At 44.6% G+C, this 21,070-nt stretch overlaps 1 protein-coding gene across 1 annotated transcript in view; it reads right to left on the bottom strand.

The window, feature by feature from the left end:
- The window catches only part of LOC143876156 (branched-chain amino acid aminotransferase 2, chloroplastic-like), a 61,261-nt gene extending 42,614 nt beyond the window's left edge, over positions 1-18,647 (bottom strand). Inside the window, exon 1 of the mRNA XM_077377840.1 lies at positions 18,507-18,647. Coding sequence (XP_077233955.1) covers positions 18,507-18,539 — 33 coding nt within the window. The 5' untranslated portion in view covers positions 18,540-18,647. The remainder of the gene's footprint in view (positions 1-18,506) is intronic.
- Between the last annotated feature and the right edge of the window lie 2,423 nt (positions 18,648-21,070).

Raw genomic sequence — 21,070 nt, forward strand, 5'->3', positions numbered from 1 at the left:
CAGGTGGTGGCCTGCTATAGGCTGGAGTTCACCTACTCCAGGACAGGTGTCGGCCTGTGATAGGCTTGAGTTCACCTACTCCAGGACAGGTGTCGGCCTACTACTGTAGACACCCACATTTTGCTTTACTTTAACCAACAATAACCTAATATATGTTTTAGGTCATTAATATCTTGATCTGACTTTACGGATCATCAATCGGGACAAAATAAGATAGGGTCACTTCATAGCCCGAACCCTGATTCCATTCCGAGACCCGATTTCCGTAAATCGTTAGATCAATGGCAGATCTTGACCTGGGTCTAACCATCCAAAACCACCTAACCTCTCCTCTCATCCTAACCATCCAAACCTCACCTAACCTCACCTAACCTCTCCTCTCATCCTAACCATCCAAACCTCACCTAACCTCACCTAACCTCACCTAACCACCTAACCTCACCTAACCTTACCTAACCTCACCTAACCTCACCTAACCTCCTATCCCATTCTCCTATAAATACCCTCTCATCCCACCATCCAAAGGGAAGAAGAAAAAGAACCCCTCTCTTAGAAAATTCATCCCTCTCCCTCATCTCTTCAAGGGTTCGGCCATCCTTGCCGGATCGGGTGATTTTATACGTTGGGTGATATATATCAAAAGCAGTCATTATCAAGCAAGGAATCATCTTCAAGGAATTACCATCAAAGAAAAATCAAACACAAAGTGGGTTTCCAAAGAGGTAGGCATTTATTTCAATTCTATGTAGGGTCTGTTTTCATGCATATCTTTTACTTTAAAAGAAAAACCATGTTAGGAAGCATGTAGGGTCTGTTTTCCCCCTGGTTAGCCTCTGGTTAGACCCTGGTTGCACCCAGGTTCGCTGCTGGTTGCACCCAGGTTCGATGCTGGTTGCACCCTGGTTCCCTACTGATTCGCACCCTGGTTCCCTGCTGGTTGCACCCTGGTTCCCTACTGGTTCGCACCCTGGTTCCCTACTGGTTCGCACCCTGCTTCCCTGCTGGTTGCACCCTGGTTCCCTACTGGTTCGCACCCTGGTTCGATATTGGTTCGCACCCTGGTTCCCTGCTGGTTCGCACTCTGGTTAGACCCTGGTTGCACCCAGGTTCGCTGCTGGTTGCACCCAGGTTCCCTGCTGGTTGCACCCTGGTTCCCCTGCTGGTTCGCACCCTGGTTCCCTGCTGGTTCGCACCCTGGTTCCCTGCTGGTTCGCACCCTGGTGCACCCTGGTCCGCACCCTGGTTTGTACCCTGCTTCCTCCTAGTTAGACCATGGCTAGTCTCGGGTTTGCTCCTAACTTAGACCCGACTCACTTGACCCTAACCATTAACCCAATCCAACCAAGTCATATCCCAACACAATCCGAGTCGCATGTCTGAATCCATTTGGCCGAATCTCATAAGCCCGCCCACTTTGAATTCCGAAAATTCAAACCCTTGATGATTCCAATATGCTCAATTCTTTGATGCAAATTCCCAATTCCAAAATCCCATTGCTATATCAATGTTTTTGAATCTCAAGTCCAATGCTCAAATACAAACCCGATTCCTGATCCAAATACCAAACCTGTTTTCCAAAATCCAAGCAACCTCCCCAGTGGAACTACGTGTGGCTTGATCCCCATCACGGGGTACGTAGGCAATTTGGCACTCCCAAGTTCAGTCGCACCTTTCTCTATCTTTCCCATTCCCTCACACTATTCATCATCTCGATTCATCTCGTGTCTCTCGGAACCATTGGATTATGATTTCCGTCGTAAGGACCCTTAGAGCCCAATTTAGGAACACCGGTGTCGTGTCGTGTCCTAAGTTTTAGGGAGTCCTAGAGTTAGGAGTCCGGCCTCATCACGGACGCTTGCTATGTATAGCAACCGTGCCATAGGTCTAGTTACACTAGTCACCCAATCTTTCCCTAGGACAAGCCTAGTAAACTAGGATGTAAGGCAAACCTGCATTAGTCTAAGGGATCATTTGCATTTAGATGAGAATCATATAGCATCTTAGATGAAATCCTAAGATAATAAAATCTTCAACTTGAATTAAATAACTTCTCCTAAAACTGTTGAAACAGTCAATCCCGTCTAGGTCGGTGTCTTAGTTGAGTTAGGCATATGTAACTTAGCTTAGGTGCACCGAACTACGTCGACTCTGATCCCAGTGAGGCTTGGGTACGTAGGCAGCTTGGATGTCTGATGGCATACCACCCGCGAGTCGGCACCACAACAAATTGTGGTGTTTTGTATATTAATTCTCTTGTAAATGCTTAATCAAATCACTTAGGACTTTCCATGAAATTAGAATTTTAGGAGAACTTTCACTTAGATTGAATCCAGACAAATTAATAAATCAAGATACACATTTAGGATTCACATTGAAATTAGATGTTAGGATGCATGTCACTTAGTTCGCACTTTAACATAGAGTTGAATGAGCCATTTAAAATAAATTTAAAAGAGTTAGCTTTTGGAATCGAAGACCGATTATCGGGCAGGAATGGTGCATGTGGTGGATAACTCCCCATACCTTCCATTCTCGTAACCAGGTAGCGAGTCTAGATTTCTGGTTAATTTCGGGTCCTAGATCCCACATCTAGGTGGCGACTCTGTCATTCTCTTTCGTGTGGAGTTCGGATTGCCTTAGTGATCCCAAGTTCACATGAAAGATGAATTCAAATCAATATTAAAATGCACACGCCAATCGCGTGGACACGAGAGACCAAGAGAGAGAGCGCGGCGGCTCGCGCCCCACCCCTCTCACGGGATCCGGGTACCACAGTTTGGCGACTCTGCTGGGGATCACCTAACTTCATTAAAATTCCAAAAGATAATTCATTTGAATTTAATTTAACTGGCTCATAAGAACTCTATCTCTTGTATACTTGTCAGATTAGTTTGTCTTGTTTTATTTTCTCATCACATTTTACTCAAACTTAATCTAACAAAACCTGAAGGCATCATAGATCGCGCGAACTTATTGCACACACTTACATCACTTGCATCTAAACCCTTGCATCTCACGTGCACACACGTCCTATTTTAGGAACCCGGAGTGTTATCTAGCATGGTTGACTGGGATTTCATCACCTGGTGCCTCTGTGCTAGAGAAGCATTCCACCCTTAGCCTGGTACCTTTATGGTACGTAAACGGATCTCTTGTTCACGTACTGATACGCCGGACACTGGTACAGTATATCGAGCAGGGATTCGCGCTAAGGGAACTCTTGGCCTTACCCCTAGATTAACCCACACATGCATGTAGTATACGAACACATGTGCATCACGTGTGTGAGCCTAGTTTAGGATCCTACCCATTGGTGTCTAGATTAGGCCGTGGTCCATCTTCCAATGGTCACGATCGGTCCTTATATACACGAACAAAGTCATGAGTCGAGATTCTCTCTCCACTCCGATAGATTAGGATTAAGGTTGATGCCTTCAGGTAACACTGATAAAATGTGAAAAAAAAAAAAATTCCCTTTGAGTTAGGATATAAATCCCATCATTTCCAAAGATCTCATAGGATTAGTCATTCATGATCTATCCGTTGAAAGCAATCTTATGCTATCTCATCTAATCTTTTGATCGTGCGTCTTTCGTTCTTCTGTCATACGATTCGATCGTATCTTCATGCCATCCCCTAACTGGCAGATGCAGAATCTCACAATCTTTCGATTATGCGTTCTCATGATCTGATCATGCCTGGTCCAGATAATCCAATCTTGCTTGTACCCCTGGTCTGTTCCTCCTCTAGGGGCTACCTTTTTCAAGATTATTTTGCTAAGTCCTTCAGAGTTCACTCTCAGAATCCTTGAGCTAGGGGCATTTCCCTATGCGAATCAGTCATCATTGTCCAAAATTGAAAGTATCAGCCATGATGATGTTCAGAACGAACCAGCCTTCGCCGAGCCTTCAACGCCAAACAGTTGCAGCAGTTAAAGTTTTAGTCACTTACTATTTTATGTTGAGTCAGTCATCATGGTCAGTATAATTGTTGAGTCCGGTCTTACAGTTAAAGGTCAATGCCTAGTCCAGGCAAGTTATCTTCTGTTTCCCTTTCTTATTTAGAGTTGTGAATCCTGAGCATGTTCAGGATAGGTCGTCTGATGTAATAGCTTTTCTTTAAATAAAATTTCAGTCAGTTCCAAAAAGTTCACTTGTGTCTGTTCTTAAGTGTGCTTCTGATCTTAAAATAAGACTCCCTCTTCAAATGAGGACAAAATTGACGAAACTCCACTTGAGTCACAGCAATTACTTGAACGAGAGGAGGAGCGCCAATCCCAACCTTTCAAAGATGAAATTGAAATGATAAACACTAGCACTGAAACTTTGATTCAGTGAATGCCGATTGAAAATGCATTACCCTCTAAAGAGTGTGAAGAATTGATAAAATTATTTCAAGAATAAGAAGATTGTCTAGAAAAGCTACAACCGATACCAGGGGCAAGACATAGATGGAAAGCTCAAAGAAAATGAAGAAAGTGAGAAGATATATGCTATACAAGGGGCATAGAGTGGAAACAACTTTCATATTTCCAATCAATGACCTTGGTTCTCAAATTCATAGCAAAAAGCCAACAAATTCAAGATGAAAAGTTCAAGAGCAAACAATGAAAAGTGATCATCAGATATCGAGAGTACGAATCCATAGATGGAGGATGTCAAAGAACAAGTTTCGCTCTATGAAAGTCGAAAGCACACTTTAGAATCTTGGAAGAAGAAGATCCATTATCTCTTACCTGGAAATGCCGTCAAACTCCGTAAAAAAAAAAAAAAACAAAACAAAACAAAAAAGAAAAAAATAATCAGTACCAGACGGACTCTAGCCAATCTGAACATCGGAAGGCCCCCTTTGGCCGAATAAATCCCAAAATCAGAACCAATGTCAAAAGAATACCGGTTTGCAAACCCTTCGAGCCTGAATAAAATTTTCTTGAAAACCCATCAAACCAGGGGCATTTCCCCGAACTACGCGAGACCTGATCCCTACACTGGGGTACGTAGGCAGCTCGGTTAAACCGAGTTCGGACGATTCAAAGAAAAAAAGAAAAGAAATTCAATCGTTTCAGAAAAAAAGAAGAGGGACAAGTTCCAACAGAAGAGAAGTCAATCATTCCAGAAAGAACGAAAAAAAGGAAAAATCAATTAACCTTCAAACAATTTATCTTCAAACTAGGGGCATTCGCCCTGAATTACACACGACCTGATTCCTACATGGGGATATGTAGGCAACCTGTTCATAGGTTCGGTCGAAATCTTTGTCGAGCCTTAAGCCATTCTTTGTAAAGCCCTATCCTACCTATGAAGTCCTCCCGATGTTCAGAACTAATGATCTAGGTCTCGAGACACGATAAGAAAAAAAAATGATGAATAAGAAAAAGAACGGAGTTTGAAGATCTGCTAGACTGAAAACCTGAAAAGGCGGTTTAGGCAAAATTTAAGATCATTCCCCTGCTAAGTTGAAAACCCGAAAGGACGGCTTAGGCAAAAGCTAAGGGGACAGCCTGCTGAATCGAAAACCTAGAAAGGCGATTCAGGCAAAAGTTAAGGTTAGCACGGTCCGCCAAGTTAAAAACCCCAAAAAGGTGACTTGGTCACGGTAAGAGAATCATTATAAGAAGGCCACATCCGATATCAAGACTGAAGATTAACTGAAGTTCAAACAAATTCAAGTAACATCCTCAAAACTGGGGGCATTGAAGCTAAGCAATCTTAGGGGTCGTAATTAAATCCTTGAGGCATTACTGTTTTAAGGAAAAGGTCCAGTGTTTACCAATTGAAAAACTATTCCTCGGAAGGATAGACTTACCAAACAAAATATTAACTAAGTCAGAAGCATCACTGTGTCTGTCAGTGTAGTCAGTCAATCTTTGTTATTCTAAGTTCACTCCTTCAGGGCTGCTCAATCCTTTGAGTAGTGCCTTTCATCTAAGTTTTCTCTTTAGAAAGAGTCAATCGTCGTTCCTATGTCCAAATGATGTAACTGTCTTGGTGAAGGAAGCCCGGCCTAGGCAGCTCCCTGCAATTATACCTGAAAGGGTTCGAGAATCTAGTCAAACAGCTACATTTCAAAGAAGATCAACTCAGAAGAGTTCAGAAGTAGAAACATCAAAAAGCCCAGCTTCCGTAAAAAGATCATACCCCAGGAAGGCACCTTAAGCTTGGAAGAGCCCCAGATGCAATGGTGGTTGAGCCAATTTCTCAGAAAGATGAACCATTAAAATTCGGAATCTCCTTCCAGTTAGTTAAATACTATCCTGGTCAAGAAATGTTTATCTAAACACCTGTCAAGAGGCAAATCCCACTTTTTCATGATTATATCCAAGAGAGCCATTGTTCTAAATTACCAATCTCAAATGTCTTGTTCAAGGTTTCAGTTATCAAAATCCCAAGAAGACAAGACCAACAGTCTCATTGAGAAAAATCTTGTTGAAGTTTCATAAAAGTGTTCCTAATCCATTCTTGTTACTAATGGTTCTTCGTTCATAAGGTTGGTCGTCTCATCATTCGTCAAAGTCTTGGTTTCCAATATCTTTACTGGGCACGATCTATAATGTCCCCGATTTCATTAAGTTCAAATCCAAAATTCATCAAATCCAATTCTACGTCAAATTCAAATTCATGAAAACCTCTAAATTCTTCGAGCCCGTTTGTGAACGGTGCCTCTTTTCTCGAGGCCATTTGTGAATGGTCTCGTCTTCTCCTTGAGCCCGTTTGTGAACGGTGTCTCATTCTCTGAGTCCATTTGTGAATGGTCTCATCTTCTCCTTGAGCCCGTTTGTGAACGGTGCCTCATTTTCTGAGTCCATTTGTGAATGGTCTCGTGTCCTCTTTGAGCCCGTTTGTGAAGGGTGCCTCATTTCTCGAGTCCATTTGTGAATGGTCTCATCTTCTCCTTGAACCCGTTTGTGAACGGTGTCTCATTCTCTGAGTCCATTTGTGAATGGTCTCATCTTCTCCTTGAGCCCGTTTGTGAACGGTGCCTCATTTTCTGAGTCCATTTGTGAATGGTCTCGTGTCCTCTTTGAGCCCGTTTGTGAACGGTGCCTCATTTCTCGAGTCCATTTGTGAATGGTCTTGTCTTCTCCTTGAGCCCGTTTGTGAACGGTGCCTCATTTCTCAAGTCCATTTGTGAATGGTCTCGTCTTCTCCTTGAACCCGTTTGTGAACGGTGTCTCATTCTCTGAGTCCATTTGTGAATGGTCTCATCTTCTCCTTGAGCCCGTTTGTGAACGGTGCCTCATTTTCTGAGTCCATTTGTGAATGGTCTAGTGTCCTCTTTGAGCCCGTTTGTGAACGGTGCCTCATTTCTCGAGTCCATTTGTGAATGGTCTTGTCTTCTCCTTGAGCCCGTTTGTGAACGGTGCCTCATTTCTCGAATCCATTTGTGAATGGTCTCGTCTTCTCCTTGAGCCCGTTTGTGAATGGTGCCTCATTTCTCGAGTCCATTTGTGAATGGTCTTGTCTTATCCTTGAGCCCATTTGTGAATGGCGCCTCTTTTCTCGAATCCATTTGTGAATGGTATCGTCCTCCTTGAGCCCGTTTGTGAATGGTGCCTCATTTCTCGAGTCCATTTGTGAATGGTCTTGTCTTCTCCTTGAGCCCGTTTGTGAACGGTGCCTCTTTTCTTCGAGTCCATACAACTATGGTCTCTTATCCTCTTTGAACATCATACATCTATGATGTCTCATTTCCTTGGAATCCGTACAAATACGGTATTTCATTCTCTTCGAGTCCATACAACTATGGTCTCTTATCCCCTTTGAACATCATACAACTATGATGTCTCATTTCCTTGGAATCCTTACAAATACGGTATTTCATTCTCTTCGAGTCCATACAACTATGGTCTCTTATACCCTTTGAACATCATACAACTATGATGTCTCATTTCCTTGGAATCCGTACAAATACGGTATTTCATTCTCTTCGAGTCCATACAACTATGGTCTCTTATCCCCTTTGAACATCATACAACTATGATGTCTCATTTCCTTGGAATCCGTACAAATACGGTATTTCATTCTCTTCAAGTCCATACAACTATGGTCTCTTATCCTCTTTGAACATCATACAACTATGATGTCTCATTTCCTTGGAATCCGTACAAATACGGTATTTCATTCTCTTCGAGTCCATACAACTTTGATCTCTTATCCCCTTTGAACATCATACAACTATGATGTCTCATTTCCTTGGAATCCTTACAAATACGGTATTTCATTCTCTTCGAGTCCATACAACTATGGTCTCTTATACCCTTTGAACATCATACAACTATGATGTCTCATTTCCTTGGAATCCGTACAAATACGGTATTTCATTCTCTTCGAGTCCATACAACTATGGTCTCTTATACCCTTTGAACATCATACAACTATGATGTCTCATTTCCTTGGAATCCGTACAAATACGGTATTTCATTCTCTTCGAGTCCATACAACTATGGTCTCTTATCCCCTTTGAACATCATACAACTATGATGTCTCATTTCCTTGGAATCCGTACAAATACGGTATTTCATTCTCTTCAAGTCCATACAACAATGATCTCTTATACCCTTTGAACATCATACAACTATGATGTCTCATTTCCTTGGAATCCGTATAAATACGGTATTTTATCTTGCCCAAGCCCATTCAAAAATGATGCTGCATTTTCATTAAGAATCTTTCAAAAGTCATCCATTATTCTCTCTGAGACCATTTGAAAATGACGTCTCATTTCCTCTGAAGCTGTTCAAAAGCGATATTCCTTTCCCTCCGAAAATCCATTTGAAAATGGTATCCCATTTCTCTCGTTGCCAGCGGCACCGCAGCGGGTTTGTTTTATTGCATTCCAATTCTAGGATTTCATCTAAGGTCTTGCATTATATTAGGTTGCATTGTGTTTAGGGGGTTCCTTTGTCGATTAAAGTTACGCAAAATGGTTCTGTCATTTTAACTTTGGTATTCGATGACTACGTCGTCTCTACCAAAGAGGGGCATCTGTAGACACCCACATTTTGCTTTACTTTAACCAACAATAACCTAATATATGTTTTAGGTCATTAATATCTTGATCTGACTTTACGGATCATCAATCGGGACAAAATAAGATAGGGTCACTTCATAGCCCGAACCCTGATTCCATTCCGAGACCCGATTTCCGTAAATCGTTAGATCAATGGCAGATCTTGACCTGGGTCTAACCATCCAAAACCACCTAACCTCTCCTCTCATCCTAACCATCCAAACCTCACCTAACCTCACCTAACCTCTCCTCTCATCCTAACCATCCAAACCTCACCTAACCTCACCTAACCTCACCTAACCACCTAACCTCACCTAACCTTACCTAACCTCACCTAACCTCACCTAACCTCCTATCCCATTCTCCTATAAATACCCTCTCATCCCACCATCCAAAGGGAAGAAGAAAAAGAACCCCTCTCTTAGAAAATTCATCCCTCTCCCTCATCTCTTCAAGGGTTCGGCCATCCTTGCCGGATCGGGTGATTTTATACGTTGGGTGATATATATCAAAAGCAGTCATTATCAAGCAATGAATCATCTTCAAGGAATTACCATCAAAGAAAAATCAAACACAAAGTGGGTTTCCAAAGAGGTAGGCATTTATTTCAATTCTATGTAGGGTCTGTTTTCATGCATATCTTTTACTTTAAAAGAAAAACCATGTTAGGAAGCATGTAGGGTCTGTTTTCCCCCTGGTTAGCCTCTGGTTAGACCCTGGTTGCACCCAGGTTCGCTGCTGGTTGCACCCAGGTTCGATGCTGGTTGCACCCTGGTTCCCTACTGATTCGCACCCTGGTTCCCTGCTGGTTGCACCCTGGTTCCCTACTGGTTCGCACCCTGGTTCCCTACTGGTTCGCACCCTGCTTCCCTGCTGGTTGCACCCTGGTTCCCTACTGGTTCGCACCCTGGTTCGATATTGGTTCGCACCCTGGTTCCCTGCTGGTTCGCACTCTGGTTAGACCCTGGTTGCACCCAGGTTCGCTGCTGGTTGCACCCAGGTTCCCTGCTGGTTGCACCCTGGTTCCCCTGCTGGTTCGCACCCTGGTTCCCTGCTGGTTCGCACCCTGGTTCCCTGCTGGTTCGCACCCTGGTGCACCCTGGTCCGCACCCTGGTTTGTACCCTGCTTCCTCCTAGTTAGACCATGGCTAGTCTCGGGTTTGCTCCTAACTTAGACCCGACTCACTTGACCCTAACCATTAACCCAATCCAACCAAGTCATATCCCAACACAATCCGAGTCGCATGTCTGAATCCATTTGGCCGAATCTCATAAGCCCGCCCACTTTGAATTCCGAAAATTCAAACCCTTGATGATTCCAATATGCTCAATTCTTTGATGCAAATTCCCAATTCCAAAATCCCATTGCTATATCAATGTTTTTGAATCTCAAGTCCAATGCTCAAATACAAACCCGATTCCTGATCCAAATACCAAACCTGTTTTCCAAAATCCAAGCAACCTCCCCAGTGGAACTACGTGTGGCTTGATCCCCATCACGGGGTACGTAGGCAATTTGGCACTCCCAAGTTCAGTCGCACCTTTCTCTATCTTTCCCATTCCCTCACACTATTCATCATCTCGATTCATCTCGTGTCTCTCGGAACCATTGGATTATGATTTCCGTCGTAAGGACCCTTAGAGCCCAATTTAGGAACACCGGTGTCGTGTCGTGTCCTAAGTTTTAGGGAGTCCTAGAGTTAGGAGTCCGGCCTCATCACGGACGCTTGCTATGTATAGCAACCGTGCCATAGGTCTAGTTACACTAGTCACCCAATCTTTCCCTAGGACAAGCCTAGTAAACTAGGATGTAAGGCAAACCTGCATTAGTCTAAGGGATCATTTGCATTTAGATGAGAATCATATAGCATCTTAGATGAAATCCTAAGATAATAAAATCTTCAACTTGAATTAAATAACTTCTCCTAAAACTGTTGAAACAGTCAATCCCGTCTAGGTCGGTGTCTTAGTTGAGTTAGGCATATGTAACTTAGCTTAGGTGCACCGAACTACGTCGACTCTGATCCCAGTGAGGCTTGGGTACGTAGGCAGCTTGGATGTCTGATGGCATACCACCCGCGAGTCGGCACCACAACAAATTGTGGTGTTTTGTATATTAATTCTCTTGTAAATGCTTAATCAAATCACTTAGGACTTTCCATGAAATTAGAATTTTAGGAGAACTTTCACTTAGATTGAATCCAGACAAATTAATAAATCAAGATACACATTTAGGATTCACATTGAAATTAGATGTTAGGATGCATGTCACTTAGTTCGCACTTTAACATAGAGTTGAATGAGCCATTTAAAATAAATTTAAAAGAGTTAGCTTTTGGAATCGAAGACCGATTATCGGGCAGGAATGGTGCATGTGGTGGATAACTCCCCATACCTTCCATTCTCGTAACCAGGTAGCGAGTCTAGATTTCTGGTTAATTTCGGGTCCTAGATCCCACATCTAGGTGGCGACTCTGTCATTCTCTTTCGTGTGGAGTTCGGATTGCCTTAGTGATCCCAAGTTCACATGAAAGATGAATTCAAATCAATATTAAAATGCACACGCCAATCGCGTGGACACGAGAGACCAAGAGAGAGAGCGCGGCGGCTCGCGCCCCACCCCTCTCACGGGATCCGGGTACCACAACTACAGGCTGCTGTTTTTACATCCCATTAGTTGCCCCCCAGTTCTCCAAGTCATTGTAGTGACTTGGGGAAGTGTGGTGAGTTACATTCTTGAATGGGCAGAATCTGTCCGGAAATTTGCTGGAAATGAGTCCGGAAATTTGTTGGTAATAAGTCCGGAAATTCGTCAGTCCGGCCTGGAAATGAGTCCGGAAATTTGTCAGTCCGGCTTGAGCCGTACTGATATTTTAGTGAAAGCGTATCCAGTCCGGCTTGGGCCGGACTGACTTTTGTCGTTTAGCGAAAGCGTCATATCCAGTCTGGCCAAGCCGTCAGTTCGACCTGGAAAATCAGTGCGGCCCGTCAGTCCGGCCTGGAAAATCTGATTTTTGTCCTGTAGCGCTTTGCGCTATATCCAGTTCGGCTTGAGATGAACTGAATTTTGTCCTGTAGCGCGTTGCGCTATATCCAGTTCGGCTTGAGATGAACTGAATTTTGTCCTGTAGCGCGTTGCGCTATATCCAGTTCGGCTTGAGATGAACTGAATTTTGTCCTGTAGCGCTTTGCGCTATATCCAGTTCGGCTTGAGATGAACTGAATTTTGTACTGTAGCGTGTTGCGATATATCTAGTTCGGCTTGAGATAAACTGAATTTTGCCCTGTAGCGCTTTGCGCTATATCCAGTTCGGCTTGAGATGAACTGAATATAGCGCAATCTGCTAAAAGACGAAATTGAATTTTGTCCTGTAGCGCTTTGCGCTATATCCAGTTCCGCTTGAGATGAACTGAATTTTGTCCTGTAGCGCATTGCGATATATCCAGTTCGGCTTGAGATGAACTGAATTTTGTCCTGTAGCGCATTGCGCTATATCCAGTTCGGCTTGAGATGAACTGAATTTTGTCCTGTAGCGCATTGCGATATATCTAGTTCGGCTTGAGATGAACTGAATTTTGTCCTGTAGCGCTTTGCGCTATATCCAGTTCGGCTTGAGATGACGGATGAACCTTCTTCAGGTTAAGTTTTACCCACGCGTTATATCCAATCTGGCTGGAGATGTTCTGAACGGCATAGGATGACCAAGTTTTATTGAACTTGGGTTTTTGCAAGGGTTTGGTTTTCTGCTCGGGCTCGTTCTTGACTAGGAGTGTGCTCCCGATCTTGGTGGAGACGAGCCGTGGCGAACCAAGCAGCAAGTACCCAGTTTTAGCGAACTGGGTTTCCAAATAGCAAGTACCCGAGTTTTAGTGAACTGGGTTTTCAAGCGGCGTTGGTTTTTTCTTTTGCATCCGGGCTGGTTCCGGACCAGGAGTGCGCTCCCGATCTTTGCGGAGACGAGCCGTGGCGAACCAAGCAGCGAATACCCAGTTTTAGCGAACTGGGTTTCCAAAGTACCAAGTTTTAGCGAACTGGGTTACCAAAGTACCCAAGTTTTAGCTAACTGGGTTTCCAAATAGCAAGTACCCGAGTTTTAGTGAACTGGGTTTCCAGAGTACCCAAGTTTTAGCGAACTGGGTTTCCAAATAGCAAGTACCCAAGGTTTAGTGAACTAGGTTTCCATTGTACCCAAGTTTTAGCGAACTGGGTTTCCAAGCGGCGTTGGTTTTTGCATCCGGGCTGGTTCCGGACCAGGAGTGGGCTCCCGATCTTTGCGAAGACGAGCCGTGGCGAACCAAGCAGCGAGTACCCAGTTTTAGCAAACTGGGTTTCCAAATAGCAAGTACCCGAGTTTTAGTGAACTGGGTTTCCAGAGTACCCGAGTTTTAGTGAACTGGGTTTCCAAGCGGCGTTGGTTTTTACATCCGGGCTGGTTCCGGACCAGGAGTGCGCTCCTGATTTTTGCGGAGACGAGCCGTGGCGAACCAAGCAGCGAGTACCCAGTTTTAGCGAACTGGGTTTCCAAATAGCAAGTACCCGAGTTTTAGTGAACTGGGTTTCCAAGCGGCGTTAGTTTTTGCATCCGGGCTGGTTTCGGACCAGGAGTGCGCTCCCGATCTTTGCGGAGACGAGCCGTGGCGAACCAAGCAGCGAGTACCCAGTTTTAGCGAACTGGGTTTCCAAATAGCAAGTACCCGAGTTTTAGTGAACTGGGTTTCCAGAGTACCCGAGTTTTAGTGAACTGGGTTTCCAACCGGCGTTGGTTTTTGCATCCGGGCTGGTTCCGGACCAGGAGTGCGCTCCCGATCTTTGCGGAGACGAGCCGTGGCGAACCAAGCAGCGAGTACCCAGTTTTAGCGAACTGGGTTTCCAAATTGTAAGTACCCGAGTTTTAGTGAACTGGGTTTCCAGAGTACCCGAGTTTTAGTGAACTGGGTTTCCAAGTTGTACGAAGAGATTTGCAAAAGAGCTTCTGTCATTCGCATTCAGCATATATTTACAAAGTCGCTTTCACGCCGGGTGGTCTACTACTGATAGTATTTTCTGAGGTCTTCGGCGGGTTCAGTCATCTGTGCTTCGTCTCTCAGATCAAGTAGTTCAATCGGCAAGGATTCCGATACATCTTTGCCTTTTGAGTGCCATGGCATAGCACTCCCTGGACTGTGGTTGATCTCCTCTGACCTCACCCATGCCATTTGGTGTTATAAACTTCATTTTCTGGTGATACGCTGAAGCGACTGTGCGGATTAAGTTCTGCCCGGGTCGTCCCAAGATAGCGTTATAGACCGAAGTAGCCCTCACTACCTGGAAGTTGATCATGGCAAAAGCTTGGCAGGGCGGCTCTCCGACGAGGACTGGGAGTTCAATCGTCCCTCCACTTTGACGACCTCTCCTGAAAAACCGAACAGATCTGAGTTCGCCGGCCTTAAGCGGTCGTCATCTATCATCATTCTCTCGAAAGCATGATAATACAAAATATCGGCCGAACTCCCATTGTCGACCAGGATTTTCTTCAACTCCCAGTTTACGACGAGCATGGTTAAGACCAGGGCGTCGTCGTGTGGCAGTATCAGATTGTCGAGGTCCGCATCTGAAAAGGAGATCTCATTGTCCGTCTTCATCTTCTTGCTGCATGTGTGCACGGAGTTGACTCGGCGTGCGTATGCTTTTCGAGCAGCAGATGATGTGCCCCCAGCGGCGGGTCCGCCCATAATAGTCCCGATGACTCCCCTTGGCTGGGACCGGTGTGCCTCTGGTTGTGGACTAGATGGCGGAGGAGATTGACTCCGGGCAGGGGGCGGCTGTGACCGCTGAGGGCTCCGGCGTTGGGGACTTTTCTCCTTGCGCTCTCTTCTGTGGCCGTCACTTCGGACATACCTTTTCAAGTAGCCACGGCCAATCAGCAGCTCGATTTCTTCCTTGAGCTGCCAGCATTCGTCCGTGTCATGACCGTGGTCCCTGTGGAACCGACAGTACTTTGATTGGTCTCTCTTATTTCCCTTGGAGATCATTCTGGTTGGCCATCTTACGAATTCTTCTCCCTCGATTGCGGCCAGTATGCTTCTCCTGGAGGTGTTGAGAGGGGTAAAGTTCTCCTCCCTCCTCTGGGGGGGCTTTTCTCTTCTGACGGCCTTGTCATCCCTACTCTGCTTGGTAGGGTTCTTGTCTTCAGAGGTTCTCCTCCTATTTGCGTCCAGGGCCGCCAGTGTCTCTTCTACTGATATATATTCCTCTGCCCCGGCCATTAGATCTGTTAGTGAGTGCGGATTCCGGTGGGCCACTGCTCGACGGAAATCATTAGATCTAGCACCTGCGAGAAGCGCGTTTGTAGCTGCTAAAGGATCTAGATTTGGCACTTGGAGTGCCTCCCTGTTGAAGCGGTTGACGAAGGCTTTCAGATGTTCATTATCCTCCTGCCGCAAGGCCATCAAGGATGCTGTTGTTTTTCTTGGCCTGCGGCTGCTAATGAAGTGGCGGACCAGATCCTCCCCGAAGTCATCGAAGTTGCTGATGGAGTTCGGTTTGATCCTTGAGTACCAGTCTCTTGCTACACCAGTCAGTGTGGTCGGGAAGGCTCTACAAAGGAAGTCATCGGATGCGCCGTGGAGGAGCATCATCGCTCCGAACGTCTCTAAGTGGTCCACTGGGTTAGTTGTCCCATCATATTGCGGGACGGTTGGCATTTTGAACCCTCTGGGTGCTGGGGCACTCATGACATCGTCGGTGAACGACGTTCTGCTTGAGAACGCCCGCACAATAGGCCGGCTATAATCTTTCGCCAGTTCTTCTATGCGGTGGTCCATTTCTTCCATCCTTTGAAGCATCGGATCAGCTCTGCGGTCCGGCTGGTCCGGTGATCTGTTTCTTTCCACTGACGGACTCGCCGCAGAGCCGGACTGACTTTCCGGACTCTTTTGACGAGGCCGGAACTTCTCTTACTGTGTACAGTTTTCACGAGCTCAGGGCCTTCGCGAAGAGCGGGACCGTGACCTTCGGCGGCGGTGAGGCTCTGTATGCGCATGTCTGGCCCCGGAGTGATGGACTTGCCTTGAGTGGTGAGTCCGGTCTTCATCGTGGCGCGCTGCCTCTCCTCTGTGAATATTCGACCTTTCCTGTACTGGTCGTGAAGCTTCTGGAGGAGGTTGGGGAGGCGCTTGGAGTAGCCGCTGATGTTGACCGACCAGAGCCGTCATTTGCTGGAAAAGAGCTTGAACTTGATCCGGAGTGGGCATAGGGTTGAGGTGTTCCGAATGAGCCGGGCTCTGTTCAGCTGTAGCAGAGGCTGCCACCATCAGTGAGGCAATTCGCTCACTCCGGGTCCTACGAGGTAGCACGGTTTGGGTAGTCCGTGCGGTTGGTATTCGCGCACTCTCGCGCCCTGCCATTTTTTAAGAGATTTGAACAGCTTTTAGTTCTGGGGTCCCACGGATGGCGCCAATCTGTTAGACCGAAAATCGGTAACAGGTACGGCAGTGACGTAAGAGCTGAGTTGGATGACCAGAGGAACCGAAGTGAAGGAGTCGAATTCAGCGAGTTTGAAATGAAGGAACTGTGTTCTGCACAGAAGCAAACGAGGTCAGAAGACCAACCCGGGTGTTACTCCGGACAGGCCCTTCGACACTCGAGTCAGTATATGAGCAGGAGTGCAGAGCTAGTTTAAGAGTTTTTGGAGGAGAGGAAGTTTTTCATTACCCTTGGTTTGAGCTTTGAACTCCCTTTTATAGAGGGAAACTTGATGACGTGGGATGACCTATGCCAGGACAGGTGTGGGCCTGTGATAGGCTTGAGTTCACCTACTCCAGGACAGGTAGTGGCCTGCTATAGGCTGGAGTTCACCTACTCCAGGACAGGTGGTGGCCTGCTATAGGCTGGAGTTCACCTACTCCAGGACAGGTGGTGGCCTGCTATAGGCTGGAGTTCACCTACTCCAGGACAGGTGTCGGCCTGTGATAGGCTTGAGTTCACCTACTCCAGGACAGGTGGTGGCCTGCTATAGGCTGGAGTTCACCTACTCCAGGACATGTGTCGGCCTGTGATAGGCTTGAGTTCACCTACTCCAGGACAGGTGTCGGCCTGCTACAGGCTGCTGTTTTTACACCCCATCACGATGCATGTGGTGACAAAAAAGAAGAAGAAAATACAATGCAGAAATTCTACAAAGCATAAAAAGAAAAATACTGGAGAAAAATACCAAAAGAAAATTAAACACAACTGTAAGAAAATGAAAGAAGCCGCTAACACCCATAAATCAATCAAAATAAGCAACTCATACAGCTACTAAATCAAAAACCAAAAAATTCCTAAATGTGTCACATAAATGGCAAAAATTCAATGCATTCAAATGATTTCAAAAGGCGAGATAAAAAAACAGGAAAATAAATAAATAATAAAGTCCATATATAACAAGAGGAAACTGTTGGTAGCTCACCAAACTTATGGTGAGCTAGCTTGCCCAATCACATGGGTCCCACATTTTGGGGAGTGATCCAAACCATTCATTTGCAAGGCCTTATAAAAAATGGGGCAGATTTGTGTCTGTCCATTTTTGTCCTCCACAAATGGAGGGGTTAGGATGATCTATGGAGCTGATTTTTGGTACACCCCCCATCTATGTAAGGGACTTTCAAATGAATGTTTTGGATCATCCTAACAAAGTGGGCCCCCATGTGATTGGGCAAGCTAGCTCACCATAAGTTCCTCATATAACAAAATGGGGAGGCGACTTACATGTATTAGATCCCGTCTATGTCAATGTTGGAGTGCATAATGCACAGAGGACAATAAGCATAGCTTAGCATATCTACGTTCATAGTAGGGAACGATGCAACTCGGGTCGGGTTGGATCGAGTTGAGACCAACCCAAACCAAACCCGAGATGGCGTTCCCTCAACCCTAACCCATCCCAACCCAACCTGAAATTAAATCGGGTTGGTTTTTCCCAACCCTAACGCGAGGAAATGCCAACCCAACCCAAGCCAAAATCGGATCGGGTTGAGCCAGACTCAAGTTGCACCTCTAGTTAATAAAGAGTAACTTTGGCTTGCATGATTTAGCTAGGTACTTCCACTATGATAGTGGTGGACTGCTTCACTAATTAAGTTGGGACCTCATTGAATGTCACCTTGGGGTTTGACCTGATTAGATAAATGAAAATCTAGGCTTGCTGTTTCATCATGTTGAATGTTTTTGTGAAGCTTTCTATGTAAACTCGCGGGTGTGGATGGAGTACATGAATTGGTAACTTGGATTTTGGAGATAGATAGACACTGGATTTTGGTATGCAATGAGAAATCTCAGACTCCCACCATGATGAATACCCTTAAAAAAAATAGGAATAAAAGCAAGTCGGGGCCTCTGTACTATGAATTTATAGCTATGGATTTTAAGGCATCAACCTATCGTCTTACGTACATTTCCTGTTTCCGTGCCTCCATCAGTACACCCAATAGGGCCAATACATACATATACATATGTAGAAACCTTAGAAACCCCTCACCTCTATTGCAAGTTCGTCAAGGCGACGATCCATGATCTGAGAAGCAGATTCTAAGAAAAATATTTCTCTTGTATCTTCCCCGTAGTGAAGATATTGATCTCTTTCTTTCCTCAAGCTCACTGATGTATATGGTTGGAGGAAGAGAGGGTGTTTGACGTATATGGCAATGCCTTAAAACCACTTGTATGTTAATGCTGAAACTAAAGCTAATCAAAATAGAGACTTGCTTCCCACGTGAATTGATTTTAGATAGTGACAAATACTTTTTTTTTTTTGGTCGTGAGTTGTGTGGAGAGAGAGAGAGAGAGAGAGAGAGATTCCTGGAATACAAAAGAAGGATATTTTCGTCGAGAATTGAGAGGCGTGAATTGTGTGGAGAGAGAGAGATTCCCAAAATACAAAAACAAGGATATTTTCGTCGAGAATTGAGGCATAGATGGAAACGTGCCGATATAAAAACTGTTGAAATTTTCATATTCTAATGTTGCTAGCGTCCATTGCAAAAGGGTTTTTGCGGGTGGTCTATTGCAAATCAGACCAGCCACCTCGTTAATGAAGACAACAGCTTTGTCTCCATTCACAAGGTGGCTGGTCTGACGTGCAACAGACCAGCCGCGAAAAGCCTTTTGCGATGGAGCTTAGCAAATCCCGTTTTTGCAAACCCTGGAACCCCAAGGAGGGAGAGAGCGAGAGAACTAAAAGCAGGAAAATTAAATATTGTTCGTGGTTTTTAGTAGGGTTTTTAAATGTCATGAAAATATCATGGAAAAATTATTTAAAAAAATGCAAAGTTTTGTCTAAATTGTGAATAAAGGGTAGTGATTTGAAATTTATAAAAAAATATGTTGTCAGGTGAGAGAAGATAGTTTTTAGGACAAATATACCCCTCCTACCTCTTTTTTCTCTCCACCTTTTTGCACCTATTCCTATGCACTTATTACCTTCTCACCTACCACCTTCTTCTTCCTTAAGACTTTTTTAACGTGGAAAACTCCATGGAAGGGTTTTGAAGGTTGTCATTTACAACAGGATTTTGTATTCATGATAAACTTATCGAAGCAGTGTTACAAAATGCAAAGAAAATGAATTTTGAGCTTAGAACAATTTTGTTGTTTTCCCCATTTTCAAGATAAATCCATTTTCTTTGCATTTTTGAATTCTAAAACATCAAAACCAAGCTTCAATTTATGGTAGCATGCATGACACTAAGATCATAATGTATATCCCTATTATCCTTGGAATTATTACTCAATTTGAAAATAAAAATCTTTGGAATTATCCCTATTCTACTGGCTTCCGTCGGAAGTCCGAACAAAACTTCGGACTTCCGAATGGAAGCCAGTATACGTAATCAAAATACTGGTTCCATTCGGAAGTCCGAAGGTTTGTTCGGACTTCCGAACAAACATTCGGACTTCCGACGGAAGACAGTCGGACTTTGTAGTTTGGTAATTGTCATATGTTAGTGCATCTTTTGGTATTTTTTCGTAATTTTACTACATTGCTTCCATTTTTTTGTAATTTTTCATTTAAAACTTAGCACTTCAACCACAAATCCGTAATGATTATTATATTTTGCAATTATGTTTTTGCTAGTCACCTTTGCACCCATATTACTTCGGCCAATCTTTGCATCAAAGGATGGGCCACAAGCCGAGAAGTTGCCCGGCGAAGGTGGCTAGCAAATTCCTATACAAAAAAGGGAAATGTTATCCACACTACTGTATTTTGATGAGGGCACTCTTCACTTAATTAAAAGTACGGTATGGCCCGCCATAGGATGATCCAAAGCATCCATTAGATGGGCCACAGCCTAAATAGGCTGTGTCCCAAAAATCATTTCCATAGGTTGATCCTAACCATCCGATCTATAGAGGGTTAGGACCAACCCTCCAACATTCTGATAAGAGGGTTAGGATCAACTTACGGAAATGCTTTTTTGGGCACAACCTATTTAGGCTGTGGCCCATCTAATGGATGGCTTGGATCATCTTATGGTGTGGGCCATACCGTACTTTTAATAAAGTGAGGAGTGTCCTCATCAAAATACGGTACTGCAGATAACATTTTCCAAAAACATCTTAAAAAATACGGCAAAAATCCGGGTGACCCGTGGGTCGATCCGGCCCGTACGGGCCTGTCGTGGGAACCACATTTTCTATCCCGGAACCACTAGGGAACCACATTTTCTACCCCGGAACCACTAGGGAACCACATTTTATACCTCGGAACGACTAGGGAACCACATTTTCTACCCTGGAACCACTAGGGAACCACATTTTCTACCCCGGAACCACTAGGGAACCACATTTTCTATCCCAAGGACCACTAGGGAAACACATTTTATACCCCGGAACCACTAGAGAAACACATTTTATACCTTAGAACCACTAGGACACCACATTTTATACCCCTTAACCACTAGGGAACCACATTTTATACTCTGGAACCACTAGGGAAACACATTTTATACCTCGAAACCACTAGGGAACAACATTTTATACCCCGGAACTACTAGGAAACCACATTTTATACCCCGGAACCACTAGGGAACCACATCTTAT

This window comes from Tasmannia lanceolata, unplaced genomic scaffold, assembly GCF_043159265.1.
Source record: "Tasmannia lanceolata isolate RefF3 unplaced genomic scaffold, GAP_Taslan_0.1 ptg000004l, whole genome shotgun sequence".
NCBI lineage: Eukaryota > Viridiplantae > Streptophyta > Magnoliopsida > Canellales > Winteraceae > Tasmannia > Tasmannia lanceolata.